Consider the following 24,421-nt stretch of genomic DNA (forward strand, 5'->3'; position numbering starts at 1 on the left):
GAACAATGAAAGTAATGTTGCAAAATAAAATTGTAAGGAAACCTAGAACGTAGTGGTTGAGGATGGATGTATGGCTAATGGAATGAAAGAGAAAGACTGGGAAAATTGTAGAATGAAAGTAACAGTACGACAGATAAGATGATACATGAAAGAGAAGAATGATAATAATAAAAAATATGAATAAATTACTAGAAATAAAAAGTCCCTGTCCCACACGAGATAGGGGAACGAGAGGTCCCCAACAGCGGGGACCATATATAAAAAAATCAGAAAAACCAAAATGACGTTTCTACATTATTCTTTTTATCCGCTTAGCATTATTAAGTTTATTTTCGTATGCTTCTATCTGGTTTTGGATAGACCTCTATATTTTTAATATGCTATTAATATCTTTTATAATCGTTATTACATCAGCATTCTTAGGCATTGCTTGCTTATATCATAAGAAGGTTGTTAGAAGAAAAATACGGCCTTTTGGGGTGGGGGGAGGGTAAATATATAAATAACAAAGACGCTAGTAACATTGTATATTTAATGGAATCAGGCGTTACCTTGCGGAAGTCCATCCTAAGTAAGAAAACTACCAATATTTAACCACTTCCGCACATGCAGTGGTAGTCGTGCAACAAAATGCACCGCCCGCCAGCACGCTGATAAATGCGTATGCGGCAAACAATGCGAATCACACAACCGCCACTGACAAATCACTCAACACGTGTTTCACCCCTCCACGGGTATCTTCAGGATTTATGTTACACCGATTAGTGCTCGGTGTTTGACACAGATCACTTTTTATTATTATCTGCATGTGCGGAAGTGGCTAAATATTGGTCCTTTTCATACTTAGAAACATTATATACAAAATATTTCACTAGATTTCTGGTGTGTAGAGTGTAATGGAACGATGACTTTGATATCGATAAACATATAGACGACAATATTAGACGTGTAATAGACGCAGGCTGACCCCCCCCCTCCCCTGTAAATTTCCAATAGCTAAGTATACAATGACAATTTTGGTATTCCCTCATTTTTCACTCAGTCTTATTATTTCTCATTCATATTCATTCACCTTTCATACATCAGCTTTTTTCGCAATTTCTTCCGGACTATGTTTATTGTGCAATTCTTTAATTTGTTATTTTTCTTTTATTATTCGTCTTATATGTATATCACACTTTTATAGTATAATTTCTTAGTCATAATTTAACTCTTTTTTTCTTTTACTACTGCTACTATTCCATCATTTTGATTACAATTCCTATAATCTATCTCGTAATTCAGAAAGATCTGGCTGCTTTTCTGTTAGTTCACCAATGAGGCGGTGCTCCTATCTTTTATCTTTTCGTTCGAGACTGGTGAGAAAGGATGGATGCGAGTAAGATATCGATCATCATGTTTATATGGAAGAGATCTATGTCTTCCAATAGGAGTCTATCAGCTGACATGATGATGTTCAAAAGTTACCTACCAAAGAAGATAATCACCATTATTGGTTCAGGGTCTTCGCTGTCCGGTGGTCAGCGTGCTCGTGTCTCCTTAGCGCGTTGTGTTTACCAGCATGCCGATGTCTACCTCCTGGACGATCCCCTGGCAGCAGTCGATGCTAAGGTAAGTGTATATTAACACACCGAACACATCAACATTTTCTAAACCATCAGCGCTGGGTGGAGTAGCGAAAGAAACTCCTGAACTGAACTGACCTGAAACTGAAAACTGACTCTGTGTTCGACTCACTAATCGGTGTAACATAACTCCTGAAGATGCTCCGTGGAGGGGTGAAACACGTGTTGAGTGGTTTGGCGGTGGCGGTTGTGTGATTCGCATTGTTTGCCGCATACGCATTTATCAGCGTGCTGGCGGGCGGTGCATTTCATTGCACGACTACCACTGCATGTGCGGAAGTGGCTAAATATTGGGCCTTTTCTTACTTAGGATAGACTTCCGCGAAGTTACGCCTGATTCCATTAAATATGAAAGAAACTCCAGAAACGTTTTTATCTAAAATGATCAGAGATGTTCTAGTTTGGATTCGTAAAAACGATAGCGTGTTGTAAAATACAACTAGCGCCATCTAGTGTAGAATATAATAACTTCATAAGATAAATAATTTGTCGTCAGGTAGCTCAGGCGATCTACGAGGATTGCGTTCGAGGGTTCCTACGTGGTCAGGCGACGGTGTTGGTGACTCATCACGTCCAATACGCGCGTCATGCGGACAACGTGTGCGTCATGCGTGGTGGACGGGTGAGCGAGACAGATATATCTAGCTTATAACTCTGTTACTTTCTTGCGATCTCTTAAGCAGCTCTAGATGGATTTGATTAGTCGAGAGTACAAGGAACGTACTGCCATGGACCTCCTATGATCACCTAGTTCGTCTTTTCAACTATATTTATCAATAGCCTGAACTTATTTTTTACGTTCAGGATGTTTCACTTACCTCTGTATTCGACCATGTTTGGCACTAATCGGTGTAACATAACTGCTGAAGATGCCCCGTGGAGGGGTGAAACACGTGTTGAGTGATTTGACGGTGGCAGTTGTGTGATTCGCATTGTTTGCCGCATGCGCATTTAGCGGGCTGGCAGGCGGTGCACTTTATTGCACGACTACCACTGCATGTGCGGAAGTGGCTAAATATTGGTCCTTTTCTTACTTAGGATGGACTTCCGCAAGGTAACGCCTGATTCCATTAAATGTTTCATCTATGTCTCATTTTTTAAAGCATTGTGAAGAATGTTTGAACCTCCACAGAGTTCTTAGGTCATTTAACACACCGTGGAGTGTCTAGACCTTAGGCTTGGAATATGGCTCAAGTATCCGTCTAAAATTTGATTAATATTACTACAACTTTGAATCTACTGCGTGCATTTTTGAATCGTCAAATAATTTCAACATTATAAAAAATGTCATTGTAGTTAGTCCTTGAGTAATATACGAGGGCCAAACTGAAAGTTTTTAGAACTGGCAACTTAAAAGCATTATATTAAAAAAATAAGTTTAAATTTTGAAAATAGAACTCTTTACCAATAATATTGAGTATACATTTCATTCATTTGTCATTTGTTTTACGATTTGGCGGCAAATTGAAAATTGTCTGTGCACGTCAGAATGAATTAAAGCCGAGAAAATTTTCGTGCAATGATTTTTTATGACTTTCGATGTCATATAAGTCAACAAGAAAGTTATGATAGACTTCGATTGGCTTTTCACGATGAAGCCCCACCTCGTGCCACAGTTTACAACTGGTTTAATGAATTCAAACGTGGTCGAACTAATCTCACCGATGATTTGCGTGAGGGACGGCCTTCTACAGCGACGACTGAAGACAATATCAGTGTTGTGCGGCGTATGATAGAGACTGACAAAAGAGTGACCTATCAGCAGATTCGGACAAGTCTAGGCATAGGTATGAGTCAAGTGCACAAAATCCTCCATGAACATTTAGCGGTCAGGAAGCTTTGTGCCCGCTGGATACCGCATAATTTGACCGAGGCTCAAAAACTCCGCCGTGTTGATTGGTGCCGAGAAATGATCCAAAAATTTAACGGAGGTGACTCAAATGCTGTGTTCGACATACTAACGGGTGACGAAAGCTGGATTTACTGTTATGATCCGGAAACCAAAAGACAGTCTGCTCAGTGGGTGTTTCCTTCCGAACAGTTGCCAACTAAAGTGAAGAGAGGTCGAAGTGTTGGAAAAAAGATGGTGGCCTCGTTCTTCGGAAAGACAGGTCATTACGCGACAGTTGTTTTAGAGGATCAGAAAACGGTTAATGCAGAGTGGTGCACTAACAACTGTTTGCCACTTGTCTTGGAAAAAGTTCGAGAGAAACGACCTCACAGCAGGATCCTCCTTCATCACGACAATGCCTCGTCGCACACTGCCAGGCAAACGATCGACTATTTGGCGACCTCAGACGTGGAATTACTGGGTCACCCGCCGTATAGCCCCGACCTCGCACCCTGCGATTTTTATTTATTCCCGAAAATAAAAGAAAAACTTCGAGGAAAACATTTTATGGACGCCGAAGAAGCAGTGGCTGCGTTTCAAAACGCCGTCGAAGAGACCCCTAAGGCCGAGTGGGCAAGGTGCTTTTCTCAATGGTTCCATCGAATGCAGCGATGTATTGATGTAAATGGACGCTATTTTGAAAAGTTATAATAAAACTAATAACTTGCTAGAATGCTTAGTTTTTGATTTTCTAAGAACTTTCAGTTTGACCCTCGTACCTAATGCGTCATGTAATTACTTCTAGAAGTAAAAGAAGAATGAGGCAGATTAATACCGTCTCTAATGGTGTCGCTTTGTGAATATCGTGTGCAGCATGGTAGCTTAAAAGAAGGTACCAGGATACTAGGAATTCTAGGAGATGGCAATTTTTTTTTATAGATCGTAGCACAGTCCTTGAGTAATATACTTAATGCGTCATGTAATTACTTCTGGAAGTAAAAGAAGAATGAAGTAGATTAATACCAACTCTAAAGATATCGCTTTGTGAATATTGAGTGTGCAGCATAGTTGCTTAAAAGAAGGTACCAGGACACCAGGAATTCTAGGAGATGGAACAATTTTTTTTTATAGATCGTAGCACAAGGCCCTTATAACGTACTTAAGGAGACCGTATCGGAGTTTGAAAAGTTGGTGGAGATGGCAGATCACGTGCATGAAGACAAAAAGAAGACTGTTAAAGAGAAAGAAGAGAAATCGGTAAGCATTCTCTTTAAGTTATATTCATTATCAGTCAGTATCTGGTACTTTTATGTACTAAATTAATAATTAAAAATAGTTATAAAATTGGTATACTGCAAAGCTTAGTGTTGGGAACTTTATCATTCCTTTTTCATATTATTACATCAAACCAGAGACTTTTTCAAAAAATGTGAGATTTAATCTGGGGTGAGAGATCTCCATGTGGACATCTTGGTGAATCTGTCTCGCATATGCATGCTCAGTGCTTCCCTAGCCCACACGACCCATGTGGTAAAAGACATGGTAATGAACGAAGAAGAATATGCCAGAATTTTTATATTTTTTCTCACATACAAAAATAGATTCCTGTCTAATCACCCATGTCTCCCTAGTACTTCATCTGGACAACATTCACAACTATTGATCATCATGTCAAGTCTTCTTACCTTCATATACTTTGGATTATTTTGTCCACGGTATTTTAAAATTTTATCTCAATTTAACTTTGATTGTTCGCTCACGGATGAAAGCGAGGCGTTCCACACGCGTCTTTGTGGCTCTTCCAATCTTAGGTTTCCCATAACAGGCTGCAGACCCTCAAAACACTGCAACCACCACCCTGAGCACACGACACCCTGTTCTTCAGTAAAACAAATCATTACTCACCACACTACACGATTCATATTGGGGTTCGTTCGGATTCTTCCTTGGATTGCCGAAAAGTCCACGCTATCGTACCAAGCTGCATAAATAACAATTACACTATACACCTCTACACGAGTACAGGCGTATCCTACATGCAAACATCATTGTGTCTCGGAATATGCCAGTAATATTTATTTTGATAATTTCACGGATCCTTAAACTCAGAACTGATGAAGCTATAAAAGCCTTCAGGATTAAAAACATCAACTTCTACAGAAACAGTAGTTAAGATAGTCTCTGATCCTCAAAACTTGAGAATAGAACAATCTGCCAGCTTTCGCATTTCCTGAGAAATATAACCCAGGTATCTTCAATATGAGTGAACAGGTACATACTGAGTCTGCGTGCCTGGTACCAGGTCGTCGCTTTCAAAGGACTAGCAGGTGATAAAAGAAAGCTTTGCTTTCGCTACTATTTCAATTTTTAAAATCCTTACACCCCTGTGACATACATGATCTTTAAATTTAGCTAAAGGATTGTCCCCTTGTGGGGGGTGGGCCCTGAGTTGGGAAACACTGGCCTAGATCATATGATTGTGAAGTGTAATAAATACATTTAATTTTAAAATAAAATTCGATGTTTTACCTTAACATTCAAATCGATTTAGAAAGTCCTATGTCTTCTAGAAGTTTAATTTCCCCCACATTTCTGTATTGAATATAAATATGTCAATAGATTTTTTTATTTACAGCAAAATCAAGTACGTGCACAGAGAACCATATCAATTACTTCAAAGATGTCGGTTGATATGAATATTCTTGATCCGGATTATGAAGGTAAGAGTTATAGAGAAGATGGAAGAATGTATAGATAAATACGAGAGATGAATTCGAGCAAGGGGCGTGGTTAAGCTAGCCACGCCCAAGACAAAGATAACAATTTTCTTTACACGTAAAAACACACCAGAACCATTTAAATGCAATCCATTGGTACATATGTAATAAGTATAAATGTAAATGAAAAAGTAATTAATATTTTTTTATTAACATAATATAATGTCTTGGTCGATTAATGGTAGAAAATGTAAGACAACAAAAAAACCTACCAATTAATTATCCCGAAACTATTACAGTTTGGTAATTTTGTGATTATTTACATGAATGTTATTAATACTATATTTTTTTTAATGGCCCTCGATTTAGAGGGAGCCTCTCGTTCCCCTTATCATGTTTTTAGGACAGAAATATAGATTACAAACATTTTTTCTTCTTTTACTTTTTAATACACGCTCTCTTTCTCGGCAATCACATTCTTCTTTCTCTGATCATATTTTAACATTTCATTCGCGCATCGCCTCCCATTCCTCGCCACATTTCTTTTCACAATTTTCTTTATTATTTTTATTTACATATCCTTTAACATTCAATTATTATTATTGTTTTATTACGTTTCCTACCACCTTGGTACAAAAACATAACGGTAAGTGGCGGCATTATTCTTCCAAGATGGAAGCTGCTTTATTTATTAATGATTAACTGCTGTAAGTAATTATACATAGCGGGGTAGGGGTGAAAGGAGAGTGACCTTATGTATATATATATACATACATATATATATATATATATATATATATATATATATATATATATATGTAAATATATATATATATATATGTTCTTATGCGACCATTTTCCCTTTCAATTTGATTTTACTTATTCAAAATATATATTTTTATTATATTACTTGTTGAACCTACCTTTATTTATGTATTCCTGCACCGCTAAGGTAACTGGTAGAGAATGCCTTCGACATTAAGTTCGCCATTATATTTACATAAATTGTGTAAAATGTATTATAAATAACATAAATAAACACAAAATGGTTCGCAACCCCTGATATATCACAACGAATTCGTAAAGCAAAGATATACAAAACGGTTAATACGTGATTTGATTCCAGGTGAAATACAGAACAAGGGTTCCGTGGACAGCGGCGTGTATTTGGCTTACGTGAAGAGTGGGGGAACAGGCTTCTCTATGTTCTGCTTGTTCGCCCTCTTCGTTTGCGCTCAAATCTTTTACTCTTCCACTGACATCTGGATGAAGGAATGGTCAGTTCAATTCAAATTAAAAAAAAATTAACTGCTGAACATAGGTCTCTACTATAGATTTAATGGAATCAGGCGTTACCTCGCGGAAGTCCATCCTAAGCAAGAAAAGGACCAATATTTAGTCGATTAGTGCCAAACACAGAGACTCTGTGTTTGGCACTAATCGGTGTAACATAACTCCTGAAGATGCCCCGTGGAGGGGTGAAACATGTGTTGAGTGATTTAACGGTGGCGGTTGGGTAATTCGCATTGTTTGCAGCATACGCATTTATCAGCGTGCTGGCGGGCGGTGCATTTTATTGCACGACTACCACTGCATGTGCGGAAGTGGCTAAATATTGGTCCTTTTCTTGCTCTACTATAGATTTACAATATGACCTGTTGGAAGCATCTTCTAACGTCTTCCGTCGACCTTCACCAGGTCCTTTGTCCACCTTATGGTTGGACATCTTGGACTGCTGACAGTTTATATCTCTTGAAGTCAAAATAAGTAACAACTGATAGGAGAAATACTCTGACCTGAGAACAGGAAAATACATCGAGACATATGCAATTATTAAAATTATATAAAATTACTTATTTAAATTGAAACTGCATGGAGTTGTTTTTATGAAATCATTTAGTTCAGGGGTGACCAACATGCGGCCCGCAATGCGTTTATAAAATTTAATTTATTTTATATAACCTCATCAATATATTGTTATAAAATTAATTATAGTAAAATGATTGATACATGCTAAACCGAAACAATTTATTAATAATAACTACAGATAAAAACTGAGTGATGTTCGAAGGTTTTTTTAAATTATTAGGTTCTGTATTTCAAAGACATTAGCGTCCGTGCCTTTGTTTTTACAATTAAGTATAATATTTCCCAATTTGTTTTACTCACGTTTTAGCTTACTGCTTACTTAATTCAAAACTAACTTGAAGTTAATTTAAAAATTTAAACTAAATTTTTCATTTTTCTTTTCTTAAAATTTCTTTATTTTCAGGGTCAATCTTGAGGAGTCGAATAATGCTTACTACCAAAATATTTCAAATGACAACTCTACAACCATAATTCCTTCTGATTTTGGTAAATAATTCTCTTATTTACAAAAAAAAAACAGATTTAAATTTCTCCCCTTATGTTATATGATCACATTTTGTGTTGTTACGTATAAAGTAATTGATAAAGTCCATCGGTGAAGTGTGCAGTGGACAGGCCAAATCACCGCTGGGCATTATGATCGTGGACGAGCAAGCATAACATGTTCACCCACAAGTGGACAAACTTTGGTAAACTCGTCGAATCATACTGGACCATATTACATCTTATTGGATATATCTGAAGCAAGGATCGCCATATCTCTTTCTTATCCTACACCATATGATTTATTATTTATTTATGTAATTTAAAGTGAAATATTGGTATGTATGTATAGATAATAGTTCAACAAGATATCTTTCAACTGCCATTTTAGACGCGTTTATTAGTTTTAAATCTAAAATTAATTCTTGACGGGCCCCCGGAAAAATAAGCCGTTGTCGTCTAAAGACCGCGTCTATTACGCACACTGTACTTGACATCGGAAACATGCATATAACAGATAAAAAATTAAACTAGATAAAGATAGATTCTAGAAGATTTTTACTATAGGTACTGGCAATCGTATTCCAGTAAAAAATAAATGAATTATTTGTATTATCTTAATATAAAAAGAGAAAAATCAAAGTTAAAACACTAGGGCGTGAATTCACGCCTGCGGGTAGAAACAGTTTTTATGATCGAGCGTGAATTAACTGGTTAAAAGTATCTATATATAAATACATTTAAAAAACTTTTAAGTTAAACGGTTTTTTGATACCCATATTGTGGTGGTTGTGGAAAAATATGTACCTAGTCCGCCATATTGGAACGGCGTCCATCTTGAATTTTAAATTTTGACATAATCATCGTGTTTTACTAGTGTAGCCCTTTCATTTGATACCCATATTGAGGGGGTTAAGGAAAAATATGTATTCCGCCATTTTGTATCGGCGGCCATCTTAGATTTATAATGTTATTGATTTTATTATATTGTATTGTCATCTAAATAAAATGTGTGTACCAAATTTCAGATCAAACTGACAACGGGAAGGTGCTTAAATTTCAATTTCTAATTTTGACCCAAATAAACAAATTCCGTACGGGTCGAACTAAATAAAACCGTTTAAAAAAATAAACTAGATAAAAATAGATTCTAGGAGATTTTTACTATAAGTACTGGCAATCGGAAAGTAAAAAATTAATAAATTAATTTATTATCTTAATAAAAAAGAGAAAAATCAAAGTTAAGACACTAGGGCGTGAATTCACGCCTGCGGGCAGAAACAGTTTTTATGATCGAGCGTGAATTAACTGGTTAAAAGTATCTATATATATAAATACATTTAAAAAACTTTTAAGTTAAACGGTTTTTTGATATCCATACTGTGGTGGTTGTGGAAAAATATGTACCTAGTCCGCCATATTGGAACGGCGTTCATCTTGAATTTTAAATTTTGACATAATCATCGTTTTTTACTAGTGTAGCCCTTTTATTTGACCCATATTGAGTAGGTTAAGGAAAAATACGTAATCCGCCATTTTGTATCGGCGGCCATCTTAGATTTATAATGTTATTGATTTTATTATATTTTATTGTCATCTAAATTAAATGTGTGTACCAAATATCAGATCAATCTGACAACGGGAAGGTGCTTAAATTTCAATTTCTAATTTTGACCCAAATAAATAAACAAATAAATTCCGTACGGGTCGAACTAAATAATATAAAACTGTTTAAAAATGAACGTTTGTCTGTATGTCATATATATTCGTAAACTATGCCTTTTATCATGTGATAATCTTACCTAAGTTTTTGTGCATGAGCACACGAAGGTTTCTATATATATGGTATGATCAATTTTCGACAGATGGCATCACTGTCATTCCAATGAATTTCATATACTACCGTCACAGTTCATGAATTTATTTTAGTTGGTGGAGTAGGAACGAGAGGAGGGTAAAGCTAGCATTAAATACATCTTTTTACAACACTTAAGAGTTTTTAGTTGATCGAAAGGTATGCAACTTGGTTTGTTGACACATTTACATGAAGAAGAATTGTTGAAATCAATTTAGAAGAGCATCTGTTAAGTTTCCGGCCGGCTCTCTATAGATCAGCGTTCCAAGCCTGTGGTAACTTACTGCTTATAATGTTAAAATAATCGACAATTCAAAAGCGCTTGTTAATGTCTACTCTTATTTTTAATGGAATCAGGCGTTACTTTGCGGAAATCTATCCTAAGTAAGAAAAGGACCAATATTTAGCCACTTCCGCACATGCAGTGGTAGTCGTGCAACAAAGTGCACCGCCCGCCAGCCCGCTCATAAATGCGCATGCGGCAAACAATGCGAATTACACAACTGCCACCGTTAAATCTGACTCTATGTTTGGCACTTATCGGTGTAACATAACTCCTGAAGATGTCCCGTGGAGGGGTAAAACACGTGTTGAGTATTTTAATTTGCACGACTACCAGTGCATGTACGGAAGTGGCTAAATATTGGTCCTTTTCTTACTTAATGTCTACTCTTATAAAGTATGGGATTCTTCCTAGAGCTGGTTGGTTTTGGAGATGATAACAACACGAAGTCCGAATTAGAAGTGTGTATATTCATCAAGCTTATCCCATATATATACAGATTTAAAACAATGTTCAACCAATCACAGGTCGAGAAGTATTGTAGAGCGCTATCTTTCGCCCGACTTATATAAGTAATTATATTTCTGTGGAATTCCCCTTTTTGATACGCCGCAAACGATGACGCTATGTAGCTTCAAATTTCATTCGAATTTTGAATTTCAATAAAGAATTTTAAATAAGTAACTTCTTATATCAGATACTCTGCAAAATCCGGCCAACTATTTACAACTGACCCGCGAGCAGTGCATCTATATATATGCCAGTCTCATCGGCATCTGCATTTTCCTAACCTGGAACAAGCTGATCGTCTTCTACAACACCTGCATCAAGGCTTCCATATCCTTGCATGATACTATGTTTCGGTAAGTTTGCTTTCTTAAAATTTCTATTTGTTCGTTTTTTTTTCGGGGGGAAATCTTCCGGATGTTCAAGATGCCCTGCGTTTGGGAGGAGGACAGGGAGTATGTGGGATTTCTACCCACTAAACACCCATGATTGCCCTCTGCGCTATACGGGGGACCGCGGTATCTCCTGGTCAGAGATCGCCACATGGTCTTCCATTTGCGCTGTGCTATTCTAGATGGCCCGTCCAGAGATATGCGTGAATGGTTCACGCTACCACCGAAACCTTCGTGGTGCTATCACGATGGTTCGAAACCACATAAAACCATCGTCCGTAACAAAGTTAATTTATCTCGCCTAACCTAACCTAACCTAACTTTTATAAGTAGCAAACACTTTTTATATTCACATTTTAATTTATTTCGATTTCTATTGAGAACAAATGTTTTTTTTTAATTGTCCTTCGTTTTAGGTGCCTTTCGTACTCTCTCTCTCTCTAGGGACTACAGGTCTACAGAGACTATTTTTACAAATTTTTTACAGATTTTAATATTTGCGTTCTTATCTTTTTTCCTTCCTTATGCCATTTATTCATTCATATTTTATTCTTCACAAATTCTTTCATTTTTTTCTTATCCTTTCATTCATCACCCCACTTTCATTGCTTTATTTTTGTTTATTATGCATGTTTACGGCACTTCTTGATCCTAGGGTTCAGTGTTTATATAGGGGGTTCTGTAACTCGTGCTTTGTAACAATAATAATGAACATATGTAATACACTATACAGCCGATTTTATTTTAAAAATAGAAAACGGTTTTTTTTAATAATTGTAATACATGAATGGGTTAAATATTAACTGTATCTACACCTGATATATATACATTTGAAAAGGTGTTGGGATTGGAAAGTGTAGTTAGTGCAAGTAAAGAACAGCACTGTCGGCTATTCAGCCATTTTAGCTGAGAACGGTGGGAAGATATATGGTGTTAATTTAAAAGTAATATTTCCTCAACGATCTAGTGATATTTGCGATATTTGACCCTTTGCGTTTTACAGCGGCGTTACCAACGCTCCGATGTGGTTCTTCCACCACAACCCATCAGGTAGAATACTCAACCGTTTCTCCAAGGACATGGGTCAGGTGGACTCGCTGCTGCCTGTAACTCTTCTTGACTGCATCGGGGTAAGCCAACATTTATTTTGATAATTTTTTTTTGGTCAAAATCATTCAAGATTTTCCAACTGTATGAAGAATCGGTTGTAAATTAAAACCACTATAAGCATAAGGTGAAGGGGAATATCTACAAAACAAATCTACCAACATATCTGTTCTTCTTTTTTTTCTTACTTTAAACGAGCAATTCTTCGAGCTGCGTCAGTGATATTAGTGCTTTTGCTTGTCTTCATTTATGATTAGATCTCGCACCGAAACTCTGAGCATAGCACTCTCCGTTGCTCTGGGATATCATATCTCAGAAGTAGTATATATATATACATATATACTACTTCTGAGGTACTGATAGTATATATCTCTTCCTCTTCCTTCCCTTATCCCTTTATTTGGGGTCGGGTCTCCTTATCAATTTGCGCCAGGCCACTCTATCCTGGGTTGTCTCTGCATCAAGTTGAAGGGTTTCCAGTTCCTTTCTGATATTAGACCACCACGTAGATTTTGGACGCCCTCTCCCTCTTGGGAATTCTGGGAGGCTTAAGGCAGTTTTTACCACGTGGTCATCTGGTTTTCGTTGAATGTGTGTACTGATAGTATATATATATACATATAGGCATATATATATATATATATATATATATATATATATACATATCCAATCTTTACTATGACGTTGTTATACTAAAATTAAATATCCTGTTATTTTTAATAAATGAAATAAGTAAGAAAATGACCAATATTTAGCCACTTCCGCAAATCAACACAGAGACTCTGTGTTTGGCACTAATCGGTGTAACATAACTCCTGAAGATGCCCCGTGGAGGGGTGAAACACGAGTTGAGTGATTTGACGGTGGCAGTTGTGTAATTCGCATTGTTTGCCGCATACGCATTTATCAGCGGGCTGGCGGGCGGTGCACTTTGTTGCACGACTACCACTGTATGTGCGGAAGTGGCTAAATATTGGTACTTTTCTTACTTAGGATGGACTTCCGCAAGGTAACGCCTGATCCCATTAAATGGCATAACAATATTTTAACGATTCAAACGTGTGAATGTGAAATTGATCTGTTCCAGTTCTTTTTAGAAATCGTTTCGGTGCTGATAGTTGTCTGCATTGCCAACTGGTGGCTCCTGATCCCCACGGCCGGGGTGACCGTCCTCCTGTATTTACTGAGAGAGCTGTTCCTTGGCACCAGTCGGGAGCTGAAGAGGATCGAAGCTATAGGTTGGTACTCCTAAGATATATTCACCGAAATAAATCTAGTAGAGACAATAAATTGTAAGGAAATAATACTGTATAAAGTGCTAATAAAATTTTAGTTAAAAATGTAAATGCAAATATTAAAATATGATAATGAAAATTTTTTATTAATTTATTTAAATAAACGACTAAATAGCTGGTAATGTAACAAGTGGCGAAAAAGTAATGTCATTATATAAACGTACCTTAATATTCACAAATGGCAAGATAGTGGCTAAGAAAGAGAAGTGTCATATTTAAGGATTGTTAATAAATGAAAGAGTACGCATAATAACGTGAAGGACGAAAGAGGATAGAGATATTGTTAAAAACAAGGGATGTGTTGCTAATAAAATATGTCCAATTTAGTACCTGTTATGTTAAGAGAGGTTTCCAAAAACATTTACGTCTTATATTGGAATGTAACACCGAGGCATCACACATATATGTGTGGTTTTTTAACAGGCTGAATTCACTATAAATATGGTTAAGAAAACGTTTTGGTATACTGTTACAAATTTGTTTAGAAGCATATACTGTGCAAATGTGCTGTTTTTAGCTATCCATTCAACAACGTATCTCTATATAGCGTCGTATTTATTTCACGTAGTCAAAGTATAAGAAAGGTTACGAAGAAGCGTTCTGGGGAAACAGATGCAGTGTTGAACTCACAAAATTCTTCTCCAAAAACACAAATGTAAGAATCTGTTACTTTGAATTTTATCGCACTGCAAAACTGTAAACATTAATGATCTAAACCATGGATGCACAGACCGCGGCCCGCCGGTCGAATACTGGTGGCCCGCCGACAGCAAAAACAATACTCTCGTACATTCGAAAAATATTGAATTCTATTCCTGAATAAAACCAAAAAAAAATTAATTACCTATACTTCTGGCGGCCGGCCCGCCATCAGTTCATGATTTGCCCGAGTGGCCCCTAGTCTTAATAAGTCTGTGAAACCATGATCTAAAGCGAGTCTTACTTTCTTAATGCTATGGAAACAGGATGTACTCTTTCTTTACCACCAATCAGCCAGTCTTGTAAGACAAAGGCCAGAAGAAAGAAGAAAACTAAGGAATTAGGTGACGGAAGTAAGGAATGAAGAAAAAATGAAGAAAAGTGGGTAATGGAATGAAAGGGTAAGACAGACGAAATGTGGAAAGTAAGAGAAATAATGAAAGAACTTAAATGAATATATGTAGAGTGCGGAAATATAACAAGTGTAAAAAAAATTAACAAAAAGAAATAACCATGAACTTCCAAAAGATAGGGGAACGAGTGACCCCTAATAACGGAGGAAAATTAAAAAAAAATCAAAGTCCACCTCCAAAGAATACCACAATAACCTGGCGCTGCCACCATCACATGACTTACCCTGACTGTATCTGGTGGGGTTCAGCGTCTACCATTTTCTTATCTTTATTTAAATGTATGTACTGTTCTTACAAGCACGCAGCCAGAGTTTGAATCACGCGGCCGCTACCGTGTCGGGGTTGACGACCATCAGGTCTTGCGGCTCTCGTCAGCGGACACTCGCGCGAGAGTTCGACAAGCTACAGGATCTGCACAGCTGCGCCTGGACCCTGGTGCTCGACACCAATCAGGCGTTCGGCTTCTGGATGGACATGGTCTGCTGTCTTTACCTTGTCTTCGTCACTTTCAGCTTCTTCTTGTTCACGAACACGGGTGAGATTAGATCTGATTGACTTTTCCCTTTTTTAATTTTTTAAATTATCTTAAGTTACTTCGAGATTTAGACCAGAAAAGTGCTGATTTGTAATTATCTATTTCCGTTTTTAGAGAATCGAGGCGGCAATGTTGGTCTTGCCATAACCCAGGCTATAGGTCTTGTTGGCATGTGTCAATTCGGTATGCGGCAGACAGCTGACGTGGAGAACCAGATGACTTCGGTAAACCATATATTTCTGTATTACAAATAATTCGTGTATTATATAGTTGACAAATGTGACGAAGAATATAGAAATGGTACCTTTTAGATCAGTATGAGTATAACATCGTAGCTATGTTGTAATATATTCATTTGTAGCGACGTCAACTGGTATTTTAGCTCTTTTTTTTGTTTCGGTGGGAGAAATCTTCCGGTATTCAAGATACCCTGTCTCTGGGGGGAGGACAGGGGTATGTGGGATTCCTACCCACTAAAACCCCCCCCCTGGTGGTTGCCCTCTGCGCTAAACGGGGGACCGCGGTATCTCCCGGTCAGGGATCGCCACGCGGTCTTCCCTCGCGCCGTGCTATTTTTCGATAGCTCGTCCGGGGGTATGCGTGGATACGCTACCCCCGAAACCCTCGTGGTGCTATCATGATGGTTCATATCAACCCGCTAACTAACGCACTGCTTGAAACAACTAAAGGAATGTACCCAAGAATCGCTTGGGAAGAGTCAGCTCTGTTCTCCGCGAACGAACAAAACTTTTACTTTCATTCATTTGTTCGTTCATTCGTTCTTTAGTTAAACCATTCATTATTTTTTTTGCATCAACTACGACGTTTCAGCCTATGGTTTCTTTTCTCCCAAAAATGTCTATGAGTGAATATACCATAATCGCCACACTTGATGAGTTAGTTGGCGATCACAGTGTGATATTATCGTACGCAGGAGACGCTGCTGTTCATCCTCTGGAAACTTCTTTATGAGCAGTGGCATTCAAAGTAAATTAAACCCGTAGATATAATAATAAGATAATAGATCTTCGTAGGTATACTTTAGATGTGTAGGATTAAATAAAACTGATATTCAGCTCGGTGTCTCCAGGTGGAAAGGATCCTGGAGTATAACAATCTACCATCAGAGAAGCCTGTGGAAGTTGATGAACAGGCTCTAAAAGAAGAGCATCCTGGTTTGGATTTACAAAAGTGGCCAACGAAAGGTACGATTAGTTAGTTTTCTGAACTTCACAGTTGTAAGGTTGTCCCATTGTAATTTTATTTCAACACAATTTATACTTATTATTTATAACTAGTTGTGGCCCGCGACTTTGTCTGCGTAAAATTTATTAAAAAATTATTTAGTTTTTTTTTCGTTTAAGATTTTTTCTAAAATATAAGTTGCCTAAGTTACTCCTTATTACATCAGCTACCTACCAGTACAAGTCCCGTCTAAATCGTTCCAGTCATTTCAGATATTAATCGGAATAAAAAGACAAAAAAAAATGGGATTTTAGTATATGTACCGTATATATATTGATATGCATGTAGTTAAAAGCGCTTATTTTATTAAAAAAAACAGATCTAATTTTTTTGTATAAATAATTTTACTTTACAACCAACTTTTGGTTTTGTTAGCGAAAGTGTTGTAATAATTTTTAAATTCTTCACCGTAATCATCATGGGCATATCACCCGATAGATGCCCAAGGCTTAGATCTCCAGCAAAGAGAGGCACGATGTCTGGTCTTCCGGTGACTTCCTCCCACTCTAACTGTGCCGTCGCTCCATCTAGGGGAGGGTCCAATCATGCCATATACATATATATATATATATTTATATATATATAAATATTTATATATATATATATATGTATATATATAATGGCTATATTCGTAGGTGAAATTGTGTTCGAGGACGTATCTCTTGAATACGAGAAACCGCCGAAAAGCGAGGAAGAAGTGAAAGAGAAAACAGAAGAACCGGTGTACGCCATCAAAGGCGTTAGCTTCAGGATCCGTCCATCAGAGAAAGTGGCTGTGGTCGGTAGAACTGGAGCAGGGAAGAGTTCTCTCATTTCCGCCCTATTCAGGTTAGTCATGAATTTATATCTACTACATACAAAAGCAAGTTTATATAGGATGGTTAGTTATTAGTGTATATACTTTAAACGAGTAAATGTAGACCTCATTTGAGGTCATTTAATATATGGTGTATATATGGATGCAAAACCTGGAACGTTTGACCTGAAGACTGGTAACATAGTTTTTTTTTTTATTCTATTTGTATCGCTAATGTTTTTTTTACAATATTTTTTTTTGCTTTTACTAAACGCAGACAGTTGGGAGAGGGTTGCCGCTATTTGATACGGATCTTTCTTCTCCCAGCTGCGAGGCACGACAGGGTTTTATAATTTTTTACAATTTTTCTTACACAATTTTCTCTTATGGGTAAATACAGATAAAATTTATACACATCGACAATACAATTTGGAAGTTTTACTCAATTATATATTAGTTGGTAACATAGTACAAACCAATCAGAGAAGAATGGAGAGAATCTACTTGGATATCAAATTAAAAGATAAAATAACGAACACAGCGGTATTGTCTTACGCTTCCCGAATTTCAAAATACCGATGCGAGAATGCCTGAGATATTTTCATACCGTCATTACCAACACTTCAAAAAATGTTGGCTCTGGGAGAAGTTTGCATAGACTATCATATCAAATTAACACGAAAACTGAGAGTAAAACTCTGGCAATCGAAGATTGAAATTATCTTGAAGGAGTAATATTACGTCATTGTCAGCGGCGCGTTGAAAAGGGGAATCCCACAGAAATATAAACAATTATATAACTCGGTATAAATAATGGGATCTCATAGTCTCATGTATCATTTAAATGTAAGGTAATGCCATGCCTTATTACTGACTCTCCGGTCATTGTGCTGACTTTTGTGAGAGGGAGGGGTTATGTCTTGCAGCCTCTCCATCTCTTTCTCTCACTCTTGTGTGTTACACTCATTCTTATGCAGATAGGTAGTAAGATAGTTCATGATGAGGTTCTGTGTTTGTAGGCTAGGCCGTGTAGGAGGAAAAGTGTCGGTGGACGGAGTGCGACCAGAGGTTGCAGGGCTTCGTATGTGGCGGTCGCGTCTGTGCGCGCTGCCGCAGCGGCCCGCGCTGTTCGCAGCCACGCTGCGCGACAACCTGGACCCTGAGGGTCGGTACACCGATGCGCAGATCTTCTCAGCCCTCGATCAGGTCCTACATCTCTTTCTTACACATCACTCGCATCCAATCGTCTCTTTAACCTGTAGGATATTTTCTGGCAATTCTTACATTATTCATTACGTCACCTAAAGATTCTTTTTCATCACCTTTTGTTCTACTCTTTCTTATATCGTTAAAACATTTTAAAGTTCATCGCTAATTTTTTTTTGTCGAGCTAATTGGCAAATGGGGAAAATCCTCTTGGACACCTGGGAATGTTGCCCAGGTAGTGTCGGACTCTAACCAACTAAAAACCCCATTTGCCAATCTCCCCAATTTTCAAGTTAGTCCATCGACATGGGGGTCGATGCCTTTTTTCTAGATCCTTCAGTTCATCGCTATTACTCAACTAGCAATTATTTTCAAATTTCATGTGTCATGGTGGCAATGTTTGTGGGTGGCGTATGCCTTGTGACTTTGCGTGGTGGTGCAGGTGGAGCTGCGGGAGGCAGTGGCGGCGCTGCCGGCTGGACTGAGCACGCGCGTGGGCGATGGCGGTGGCAACCTGTCTTCAGGGCAGCGGCAGCTGGTGTGCCTGGCGCGCGCGGCGCTCGCCAGCTGCACCGTGCTCGTGCTGGACGAGGCCACAGCCAACGTCGACACGGAGTCAGTGAACCATCTCCCTCACTCTTCTACCCTAATCACTCTCTTTCAGGATATTTCTTCAATTGTTACTTGAGTAATATTAACAATACGCAGCTGCCAATGGGTCCTATTGGAAACCTATGTTAATGGCTTATATCCAGGTGATGTTCTGTGGCAGAAATGATGATGACTGGTACACGCCAATCTTAATGATATGTTTCACAGCTGGGACATCGATCTTCTCTTATATGGAATGAATATCTAAATCATCATCTTAGCAAGAACACGAGCAAACCCCTAGGTTACCAATAGATCAGGTTCCCCCCTACTTTGAGAGGGACAGGGATTTCATTTTTCAATTTATAAGTTTTTTCAGATATCTCTGTTATTTCTCCTTTTTCATGAATCTCTATTTCTTTCGTACTTCTGTTATTCTTTTTCTTCTTCCCGTACATCACCTCACTCTCTTCTTCACAATTTCAACAGCTACAGTAACAAAAGGAGCAACCTGTAGGGCTAAACGAGGTTATAGAAATTTTGCATTTCTCTTCTGCCAGCAATTTTTTTTATTTTATTTATCGTTCCCTCTGTTTGGTGTGGGACAGAGACGTTACAATAAATTATTATTTTTTTAATTTAATATTACTCATATTTACTTTTTCAATCTATTCTTAAATATTTTTACAATTTTTTACTTATTCTAATTTCTTTGGTCTACTTTGTATATCACTTTATTTATGATTTTTTTACATTTAACAGTTTTTCCTCTGATTTATTATAGGTATACTCTATATTTAGTTCTTACCTCTCTGTATACTCCTATTTATAACATATTTGATTATCTCATTGCAACATTTAATGATGACTCAAATCCAACGAGGTCCTGGGAGCTTGACTATCTCAGTTCATCCAGTGGAGAAGTGGGGTGTGTGTCTTCCATCAGAAGATGGAATGAAATATTTATCTTCTCAAAAACAGGACGGATAAGCAGATACAGTCGACCATCCGGAGCAAGTTTGCTGGTTCAACAGTGCTGACCATCGCCCACCGTCTCAACACCGTCATGGACTACGACCGCGTCATCGTTATGGACAAGTGAGTATTAGAAGTGTTGTATTAAAATTCGTTTATGATCTGGAACATCCTGTAGATCAGAATGAGTGTATAGAAATTTTCGTGACAGTCTTATATCTTGCATTTTTCTTCATATTTACTTTTTTTATCTATTCTTAAATATTTTTATATTCCTTTGATCTTACCTGACTCTATTGATTTTAATAGTTATGATCTTATTTATATTTCTTTCAATTGCCTTCTTTATGGTTTTTTTGTATCTCAGAAATGGTGGGCGACTCTCTCTCTGGTTCAGATAGCTCTCCCAATGAAGCGTCTAATTTGTTTGAGCAACATTTATTCCCTTGAGAGTCTCACTATGATTTGATTTAGTATACAGGATGATTGTTTAGAGGTATAAAAGATTTAAACCAGTGAATTGTAAAACTAAAGATAGTCACAAATAAATAGAGGCGATGTGAGAATTGTAAATAAAAGTTAATGTAACAAAATGTAATATTTGAAAGATGATAGTATGAAAGAAATTTAGGGGTAAAATTATTGCACGAAAATTCTCTGTTATAGCTATAAAATCGGAGGAACGAAAGGTCCGTAAAAATGGGGACCTTAAAAAAGGTAGTAAATTGAAATCGAAATGACCTTATTGTTAAACCATTAATAGTGTTAAAGCTTTTATTATATATTACCAATCACCCTGTATATCGAGTTAAATTTATGCTATTCGTATATACTCATGAAATTAAACTAATATTTGGTGTTTTATTTTATTTTCAACTCGGTTTATAGGAGTAACTAAGACGTATGGACATCAAAAAACTCTCTCTCTTTCTCTATGTGTGTATATTAATATATATATACATATATATTTATATATATATATATATATATATATATATATATATATATATATATATGTGTGTGTGTGAGAATATAAAGATGATTGGTTCTAAATACAACTTTTTCAATCACTTTGTATAAAGTGATCTCTCTTAATAATGTAAAATTTATTAATTTTTCTATTGGAATGCGATGGGTAAATAACTCCTGGTAGAATAGTCTGCATGGACATATATTAAACAATAATTAATTTTTATATATAGTAATCCGAATTGAGGCGTGGGGGGGCCCCCAGTGTTGGACCCAGGACATAGTATATATGCCTTCTAGTGGGCGCCCATCAGCTGAAAAGAATAATCGGAATTTTAAATTTTTTTTTTTTAGTATATTATGATTACGTTAGTATTTGAAACCATAGATTTTTTAATAGGATGTACCATAAACTAATTGAAAGTAAATTTGTATCTCTAAAGATTTTACACCTGTTTACAATCACTCTGTATATATAACAGGGGTCGAGTAGTGGAGTCTGGACATCCGTTTGAGCTGCTCGCAGATATACAGAAGGAATCCAATGTAGATGATCAGGTAAGAATGAAGCAGATGTATGAATGACTGAAGATGATAGGCAAGAGTAATCGAAGGTATATTCACATATGAACAAAGAGTATTTACGATTAAAACGACCTATTTTTTTGGTTTCGGGGATGGGGGGGATCTTTGGGATGTGCAAGATATTATGGGAGAAGGACAGGGTTATGTCGGATTTCTACCTACTAAAACCCCCTTGGAGATCGTTCTCTGCACGATGTAGGAACCGCGATATCTTCCATTCAGGAATCACTACACGATCTTCCCTCACGCCGGGGTATATATAGTTCACGCTACCCCTGAAAAACTCATCCGCCTCAGAGTCGCTGAAGCTATTGGGAGCTGAAGGCCCTCACTTTAAACATCCGCGAATCCGAAGATCCCATTTTTGGTATGAACGACAATGAACTTTTCTTTTTTGTTACGGGAGGAGAGGGGGTAATGTGGAATTCCTTACTAAAACCACCTCAGTGGTCGTTTTCGGTGCTTTTGGAGGCGCTACCGAATCTCCTACTAAACTCGCAGCTGCCTCTCACTACTGTGCCAAGACACATTGAGAACTAAGCTGTGACTTCTCCGGCATCCTCGCTGTACTGCAGCAACATCAGACCACTTCGCGTTGCTGTCCTTCTGCCACCACCTTCAACGCCCGCGAATCCGATGCCATTTCAGTGGCCACTTACGGCAGGGGATACCTTAGCCCTATTCTAGTGAACTCGGGCTAAAGACGACCACGAACGCTATCTAACTACATCACTGATGTTCGAATTCAAATCGGCGTTCGAATTCAAATCGGCGTTCGAATTCAAAACGGCGTTCGAATTCAAATCGGTGTTCGAAATTTGAATTAAATAATTTTGGAACACTCAAGAGTAATTTGACATAAAAGTATTGTAGCTGTAGTAGTCAGCAATGCGGAGCGTGAACGCTATGCTATGATATGTTTACCTACATTCTATTTCAATGTTTAATAAATGTGTATGTAATTTTAGTTAATAATATCTCTATTTCATTGTTCTGATTTCCTTTTCCCTGTTGTTCAAGTCTGATTCATTTATCATTCGCACAGCTCGTGATATATATTTATATTTAAAAAAGTAATTTTAAATTTGATGAAGCTATAACCATCACCGACCATCATCTATGCATCCTAATTTCAACCCTAGGATTTAGGCTGTACATAGACGTTCCAGCTTACTTACAGCGACATCTGTGGATGCTATATGATAATCTCTATCTCTTAACAGGAACATCCAATAGGAGATCACCTAAAGCATCAGGATGAGGATATAAATAGGTAAGATTAATTTTATAAACATTGTTTTTTTTTCTTACAAGAGATTTAATTTTTTAGCATTCCATTGATAGTCGTATGTTGAGTGCCGTTCTCGGGGCTGACGCTCCGCATACATCGACCTTCACCTTTACCTTCACAAGACTCTACCTATATAAATAAATTTTATTTTCTACCAATGTTGCCATAGAAGAAAATTTAACTTTGTATATAGAGCAAGGGCAGTCAAGTGATAAAGAACTAAGACTTGTGATCCTAGGTCATGGGTTTGATTCCTGGCATATAGTCATGCATTATTCACATGCCATTGCCATTGAACACAAAAGAGTTTCCAATAGATTGCCAGCAGCGTCCTCTGCGTACCATAATACTATACTATGATCGCCAACCTCCCTGCCAAGAATGGTGATTAATGGTACATACCCCCAGAGATATCTTTGGGGGAGGCCTATACCGATGAGTTTAAATTACGAATATTTCTATGTAATAATTAATTTGATATTTCTCAGGTCGGATGGACAGCATTCTGGTATTTTTAGATCTTTAGTCGAACAAACCGGTCCAGAGACATCAGCGTTGTTACACAAAATGGCGGCGGAGGTAAGATAGCGGACATTAAAAAAATATCATGTTTTCGCGCTTTTAAAAAAATAAAAAAAGCATTTTTTTAATTCTTTTTTCAAACTGATTTATATTAATAGCGAGTTTTTTTTATAATCTGTATCCTTGTAAAAAATTATTTTTATCTTTACTAAAATTATTTTAAATGCTGTCAAAATAAAAATAAATTATCTCTTACAGAGCTACAAGAAGCTGAGATGGAAAGAAACATGAATGGAAACAAGAGATGGAGTCTAGAATCTTCGAAGCTTTTTTAAATAAAAGTTTATACAGAGGATTAAATGTGTCTTATTGTTCGCAATTATGCTAAATGCAAACCGTGGACCTATCCTAAAGATATCTATGGAGCGATATACCTCAATCGACAACCCCAAAAAATATAATATAAAAATTGAAGATTTTCATATATAACAAACGCCATCTAGTTGCATCACCTGCAACGACATGCTGTTTTATCAATACCGATTTTGTAAATTAGCGCCATCTAGTGAATTTTCTGTAATATTAAATACGTCATACAGAGTTCGAAGGTCATTGCGACAAATTTTATTA

The 24,421-nt window shown here is 37.2% G+C and overlaps 1 protein-coding gene across 1 annotated transcript in view; it reads left to right on the forward strand.

Annotated features, from left to right (window-relative positions):
• The window catches only part of LOC137922938 (probable multidrug resistance-associated protein lethal(2)03659), a 41,243-nt gene extending 17,104 nt beyond the window's left edge, over positions 1-24,139 (forward strand). Inside the window, exons 13-32 of the mRNA XM_068766049.1 lie at positions 1,502-1,611; positions 2,122-2,247; positions 4,588-4,713; positions 6,092-6,176; positions 7,300-7,450; positions 8,446-8,528; positions 11,361-11,526; positions 12,566-12,692; positions 13,757-13,907; positions 15,375-15,611; positions 15,726-15,835; positions 16,702-16,816; positions 17,492-17,684; positions 18,672-18,858; positions 19,301-19,473; positions 20,431-20,547; positions 21,876-21,951; positions 23,202-23,251; positions 23,758-23,848; positions 24,050-24,139. Of these exons, the coding sequence (XP_068622150.1) occupies positions 1,502-1,611; positions 2,122-2,247; positions 4,588-4,713; positions 6,092-6,176; positions 7,300-7,450; positions 8,446-8,528; positions 11,361-11,526; positions 12,566-12,692; positions 13,757-13,907; positions 15,375-15,611; positions 15,726-15,835; positions 16,702-16,816; positions 17,492-17,684; positions 18,672-18,858; positions 19,301-19,473; positions 20,431-20,547; positions 21,876-21,951; positions 23,202-23,251; positions 23,758-23,848; positions 24,050-24,082 (2,507 nt within the window). The 3' untranslated portion in view covers positions 24,083-24,139. The remainder of the gene's footprint in view (positions 1-1,501; positions 1,612-2,121; positions 2,248-4,587; positions 4,714-6,091; positions 6,177-7,299; positions 7,451-8,445; positions 8,529-11,360; positions 11,527-12,565; positions 12,693-13,756; positions 13,908-15,374; positions 15,612-15,725; positions 15,836-16,701; positions 16,817-17,491; positions 17,685-18,671; positions 18,859-19,300; positions 19,474-20,430; positions 20,548-21,875; positions 21,952-23,201; positions 23,252-23,757; positions 23,849-24,049) is intronic.
• The last annotated feature ends 282 nt before the right edge of the window (positions 24,140-24,421 follow it).

This window comes from Battus philenor, unplaced genomic scaffold (genome assembly GCF_028537555.1).
Source record: "Battus philenor isolate CCGP_79_NKW_IND1 unplaced genomic scaffold, ilBatPhil1.0.hap1 SCAF_20, whole genome shotgun sequence".
Classification (NCBI taxonomy): domain Eukaryota; kingdom Metazoa; phylum Arthropoda; class Insecta; order Lepidoptera; family Papilionidae; genus Battus; species Battus philenor.